General features: G+C 46.3%; 1 protein-coding gene across 3 annotated transcripts in view; it reads left to right on the forward strand.

The window, feature by feature from the left end:
* The window catches only part of LOC133630237 (class I histocompatibility antigen, F10 alpha chain-like), a 30,355-nt gene extending 26,278 nt beyond the window's left edge, over window positions 1-4,077 (forward strand). For 2 of the 3 annotated variants that reach the window (XM_062021705.1, XM_062021706.1), the window contains one exon: window positions 2,871-4,077. In XM_062021705.1, the coding sequence (XP_061877689.1) occupies window positions 2,871-3,508 (638 nt within the window). In that variant the 3' untranslated portion in view covers window positions 3,509-4,077. The remainder of the gene's footprint in view (window positions 1-2,870) is intronic. The other variant, XM_062021707.1, reaches the window with a different exon arrangement.
* The last annotated feature ends 2,658 nt before the right edge of the window (window positions 4,078-6,735 follow it).

A 6,735-nucleotide genomic window follows, 5' to 3' on the forward strand; every position in this document is an offset into this window, starting at 1 on the left:
CTATAGGAACATTACTGACATTACACTCTGTCTCTTTATACTCTTTTCTCTTTCTCTCACCTTCTCTCCATCTTTACCTCCACCCACACCTTCTCTCCATCTTTACCTCCATCCACACATTCTCTCCATCTTTACCTCCATCCACACCTCTCTATCTTTACCTCCATCCACACCTTCTCTCCATCTTTACCTCCATCCACACCTCCTCTCCATCCTTCTCTCCATCTTTACCTCCATCCACACCTTCTCTCCATCTTTACCTCCATCCACCCCTTCTCTCCATCTTTACCTCCACCCACACCTTCTCTCCATCTTTACCTCCATCCACACCTTCTCTCCATCTTTACCTCCATCCACACCTTCTCTCCATCTTTACCTCCATCCACACCTTCTCTCCATCTTTACCTCTATCCACACCTTCTCCCCATCTTTACCTCCATCCACACCTTCTCTCCATCTTTACCTCCATCCACACCTTCTCTCCATCTTTACCTCCATCCACACCTTCTCTCCATCTGTACCTCCACCCACACCTTCTCTCCATCTTTACCTCCATCCACACCTTCTCTCCATCTTTACCTCCATCCACACCTTCTCTCCATCTGTACCTCCACCCACACCTTCTCTCCATCTTTACCTCCATCCACACCTTCTCTCCATCTTTACCTCCATCCACACCTTCTCTGCATCTTTACCTCCACCCACACCTTCTCTCCATCTTTACCTCCATCCACACCTTCTCACCACCTTTACCTCCATCCACACCTCCTCTCCATCTTTACCTCCATCCACACCTTCTCTCCATTTTTACCTCCATCCACACCTTCTCCCCATCTTTACCTCCATCCACACCTTCTCTCCATCTTTACCTCCATCCACACCTTCTCACCACCTTTACCTCCATCCACACCTCCTCTCCATCTTTACCTCCATCCACACCTTCTCTCCATCTTTACCTCCATCCACACCTTCTCTCCATCTTTACCTCCTTTCACACCTTCTCTCCATCTTTACCTCCACCCACACCTTCTCTCCATCTTTACCTCCATCCACACCTTCTCTCCATCTTTACCTCCATCCACACCTTCTCTCCATCTTTACCTCCATTCACACCTCTCCATCTTTACTTCCGTCCACACCTTCTCTCCATCTTTACCTCCATCCACACCTTCTCTCCATCTTTACCTCCATCCACACCTTCTCTCCATCTTTACCTCCATCCACTCCTTCTCTTCATCTTTACCTCCATCCACACCTTCTCTCCATCTTTACCTCCATCCACACCTTCTCTCCATCTTTACCTCCATCCACACCTTCTCTTGTTCTTTACCTCCATCCACACCTTCTCTCCATCTTTACCTCCATTCACACCTTCTCTCCATCTTTACCTCCATCCACACCTTCTCTCCATCTTTACCTCCATCCACACCTTCTCTCCATCTTTACCTCCATCCACACCTTCTCTCCATCTTTACCTCCATCCACACGTCCTCTCCATCTTTACCTCCATCCATACCTCCTCTCCACCTTTACCTCCATCCACACCTCCTCTCCATCTTTACCTCCATCCACACCTTCTCTCCATCTTTACCTCCATCCACACCTTCTCTCCATCTTTACCTCCATCCACACCTTCTCTCCATCTTTACCTCCATCCACACCTTCTCTCCATCTTTACCTCCATCCACACCTCCTCTCCATCTTTACCTCCATCCATACCTCCTCTCCACCTTTACCTCCATCCACACCTCCTCTCCATCTTTACCTCCACCCACACCTTCTCTCCATCTTTACCTCCATTCACACCTTCCCTCCTTCTTTACCTCCATCCACACCTTCTCTCCATCTTTACCTCCATCCACACCTTCTCTCCATCTTTACCTCCATCCACACCTTCTCTCCATCTTTACCTCCATCCACACCTTCTCTCCATCTTTACCTCCATCCACACCTTCTCTCCATCTTTACCTCCATCCACACCTTCTCTCCATCTTTACCTCCACCCACACCTTCTCTCCATCTTTACCTCCACCCACACCTTCTCTCCATCTTTACCTCCATCCACACCTTCTCTCCATCTTTACCTCCATCCACACCTTCTCTCCATCTTTACCTCCATCCACACCTTCTCTCCATATTTACCTCCATCACCCCACCTCTCCATCTTTACCTCCATCCACCCCTCCTCTCCATCTTTACCTCCATCCACACCTTCTCTCCATCTTTACCTCCATCCACACCTTCTCTCCATCTTTACCTCCATCCACACCTTCTCTCCATCTTTACCTCCATCCACACCTTCTGTCCATCTTTACCTCCATCCACCCCTTCTCTCCATCTTTACCTCCATCCACACCTTCTCTCCATCTTTACCTCCATCCACACCTTCTCTCCATCTTAACCTCCATCCACACCTTCTCTCCATCTTCACCTCCATCCACACCTTCTCTCCATCTTTACCTCCATCCACACCTTCTCTCCATCTTTACCTCCATCCACACCTTCTCTCCATCTTCACCTCCATCCACACCTTCTCTCCATCTTTACCTCCATCCGCCCCTTCTCTCCATCTTTACCTCCACCCACACCTTCTCTCCATCTTTACCTCCACCCACACCTTCTCTCCATCTTTACCTCCAACCACACCTTCTCTCCATCTGTACCTCCATCCACACCTTCTCTCCATCTTTACCTCCATCCACCCCTTCTCTCCATCTTTACCTCCATCCACACCTTCTCTCCATCTTTACCTCCATCCACACCTTCTCTCCATCTTTACCTCCATCCACACCTCCTCTCCATCTTTACCTCCATCCACACCTTCTCCCCACGTTGTCTTCTGTTCACACGTGACATCACTTCCTGTGCAGAGCTTCCAGAGGTGTTCCTCCTCCAGAAGACGCCATCCTCTCCAGTCACCTGCATGGCGACAGGTTTCTACCCCGACCTCGCCGACCTGTTTTGGAGGAAAGACGGCGAGCAGATGTTCGAAGACGTGGAGCACGGAGAGCTGCTCCCCAACCATGACGGAACCTTCCAGATGTCGGTGGAGCTGAAAGTGGAGGTGACGGCCGAGGTGGAGGGCAAGTACGAATGTGTGTTCCAGCTGTCTGGCGTCAAGGAGGACCTGGTCACCAAGCTGGAGAGAAGAAGCATCCTGAGCAACGCAAGCCATGAAGGTGAGAAAGACACATTTAGTTGGAGATGTTTCCCATCACAAGTCCACCTGTCACCATTATTGATCCATGTCACCATGACAACGCTTGACGTCTGCATGCAAAGTAGTCATGAAGGTTTCCTCTTCATGCTTTGTCACTCCACTTGTGCTTTTTTGCTCTCCACAGACAACTTGAGCGTCGCCCTCGCTGCCACGGCGGCGGTCGTCGCTGTGGCGGCCGTCCTGGCGGCCATCATCATGGTCATGGTCAGGCGTCACAGAAACAGACAAGGTGAGGGACACCAATGTCCTCCGTCTTCTTCTTCTTCTTCTTCTCGGTCCAGGCCGTGAGTTGATGCTTTCATCCGGGCTGCATGTTTTAGTTGCCTTCCAGCCAAACACTCAAAGATCCACAGAGACAGAGCGCACACTCTCACATAGAAACACGTGAGGAAAAAGTCCATTTCACCTTGTTTCCCTTTCATTTCAGCCCAGTACGATCCAGCTCGTAAGTAAAACATCTTTTCTTTGAGCCGCAAGAAACAAAGCCGTGGTGAAGCGTCACTCACATGGAGGTCTGATGTGGACCTTTGTTACAAGTTTAGCCTGAAAATCCCAACTTGGGCTGACTCCTTCACAATAAAAGAGCCTCCTGTGAGCACACGCAATACAAAGTGTGGCATATCTCACGTTTGACATGAGTCCTCATGATGAGGATCAGCCAAATGAGACCTCAAGTGTGCTGACTCATCAAGAAGGTATCCTAGTCAGGAAGTAGAAGAGCAGCACTCTGCTTCTTCATGTTTCCAAGTCACACCTCAAAGATCTGATGTGAGTGACGAGGCACCTTCTGGATGTTCTTCCTTCACCGTTTGCGTTTGTCCCGCAGCTCGCCACGGCGGCGTGGAGCTCTCCGAGAGGGTGGCGACTGAAGGCTGAGTAAGTCTGCACCTCCAAATGTTCTTGTGTGAAGATGATGTTCAACTTGGTTCTGTTGGGAATGTGCTGAGTCATCTTCTTCCTCCAGGATGCTTTGTGCACTGGAACACAGAGAGATGTCTCCATCGCTGAGGGACGTCATGGAGATGTGCTTTGTTCTTCATCCCACTGCTCCTCACGCTATTCCATCTATTCTTCTTTGGCCGTTAAAATACTTTCAACATCAAACGTTGGTGGCTATAAAATCATTCGGGGCTCACGTTTCATGGCCTTGACATCATGACGAGGATTTCTTCTTTTTTTGAATGGCCGCTGCTTATGATCAATATCACATTGTGTCACATCTCTGTCAATAAATCCGTTTGTTCTCCACTCGCCTCGCACTGCTTTCTTGGGGACCAGGAAGGGTCTCGCTCATAACAATGGTAGAAATAGGTCGTTTGTATTTATCTTGTATTTTTTCATTCAACACTTAAATCCCTAGATCAATTTCAGGTTTATCTGTCCATATCATATTCTTTTTTAAAATATTTTATGCCCTTTTTGTCAAAACCCTGTTTTGTTATGGCAGGGGTCGGAAACCCGCGGCTCTAGAGCCGCATGCGGCTCTTTAGCGCCGCCCTAGTGGCTCTCTGACGCTTTTTAAAAAATGTATGAAAAATGGAAATAGATGAGGGGGAAAAAAAAATATTTTTTGTTTTAATATGGTTTTTGTAGGAGGACAAACATGACACAAACCTCCCTAATTGTTTGTTATAAAGCACACTGTATATTAAACATGCTTCACTGATTCGAGTATTTGGCGAGCGCCGTTTTGTCCTACTAATTTTGGCGGTCCTTGAACTCACCTCAGTTTGTTTACAAATATAACTTTCTCCGACTTTCTAGGACGTCTTCTTTTTCTGTCTCATTTTGTCCACCAAACTTTCAACGTTGTGCGTGAATGCACAAAGGTGAGTTTTGTTGTTGTTATTGACTTGTGTGGAGTGCTAATCAGACATATTTGATCACTGCATGACTGCAAGCTAATCGATGCTAACATGCTATTTAGGCTAGCTATATGTACATATTGCACCATTATGCCTCATTTGTAGCTATATTTGAGCTCATTTAGTTTCCTGTAAGTCATCTCAATTCAATGTATATCTCAAGACACTATGTAATATGGCTTTTATTTTGTTGCGGCTGTCATGTATTGGTTATCCATCTGGTCACATGACCCGGAACCGGAAACGGATTTGTTCAAGGTACCAGTTGTTATGTAACACCACACACATGTGACGGAGCCGGCCGGCAGTGTGATGTTCCTGTCGGTCTGTAATTAATAATAAACCTTCTAAAGGATACTAAGCTTTGTGTATTCAATTCAGTGGTAAGATTGACGCACAACAGCGGCTCCAGACAAATTTGTTTTTGTATTTTTGCTCCAATATGGCTCTTTCAACATTTTGGGTTGCCGACCCCTGTGTTATGGCAAAACCACTAAATAATAGTTTTTACTAAACGTAATTGCAATCTTAAATAGGTCAATAATTCATAACATCATTGATTTTAATTCATTATTTTTTGAGCAATGACAATTAAAAAATGTCATAAAAATGTATTTATTTTTAAACTTTCAACACTTAAGTCTGTCGATAAACTTCAGATCCATCCCTCGTTTCTGTGACGACCTGTCAGGTGTCACATGGTCTGTTTGCGTTTGTGTTTATCTCCTAGTCAGCGCTCTTATTTTGGTCCCACTTCCTGTTTGTCTCCCTGAGCGCTTTTCCCTCCTCACCTGTCGCTGATTGGCAGCCTGGCCACACCTGGTCATGGGGTGAGGGTGATGGGTCAAATGCAGAGGATAATCTCACCACACCTAGTGTGTGTGTGACAATCAATTCCGCCAAAGAATGTTTTCATTGGGTTATCTCCCAAAATGAAAGAGAAAATCTTGATGTTGCTTTTACTTCTGCTATCAGGCAATGTGCAACCAAATCCAGGACCCAGCTTCAATAACATCAGTACTGCTGATGAATTTAGAGCCGGGTCAGGCCTCCATTTAAATAATAGGAGTCTCCTGCCAAAATGAGACTTAGTCAAAATCTGGATTCCAGCAAGAAAATGCAGACTTCCTTATCTTATCTTAAGGTGGCTAAGTAAAGCAGTCTCTGACAAGGACGTTGCTATTAATGCATATAATGTCTTCCCATGCCATCGTCCTGGAAAAGGTGGAGGAGTGGCCATATATTTAAAAAAGACATTTCTTGTTATCTTATTGTCAATCACTAAACAATTTGAACTTGACGTGTATTTCTGGTCTTGTCATCCTGGTCCGGACAGAAGGGCGACACGGCAGTGCGGCTGGATCAAAAATGAGGTCAGAGACGCTTGACTGAACAAAAAGTTGCTTTATTACAAGCGAGCGTGGTCATACAGAACTGCAGTTCCTGGAGGAGGTCAAGTCCAAAAAATGTGGCACTCCTAACTTGGAGAAGCCGAAGCAGTTTTATATTCCTCCTTCCTGTCACATACCAACATCCCATCTTATTGCCCATGTATTGCCTGAACTACTCCAGTCTACATGCAAATGTCAAACTAACTATTTAATGATGTGCTCAAACTGAAATACTACTATTTACTTCAAGTGATGGTGT

Source organism: Entelurus aequoreus, linkage group LG15 (genome assembly GCF_033978785.1).
Source record: "Entelurus aequoreus isolate RoL-2023_Sb linkage group LG15, RoL_Eaeq_v1.1, whole genome shotgun sequence".
NCBI lineage: Eukaryota > Metazoa > Chordata > Actinopteri > Syngnathiformes > Syngnathidae > Entelurus > Entelurus aequoreus.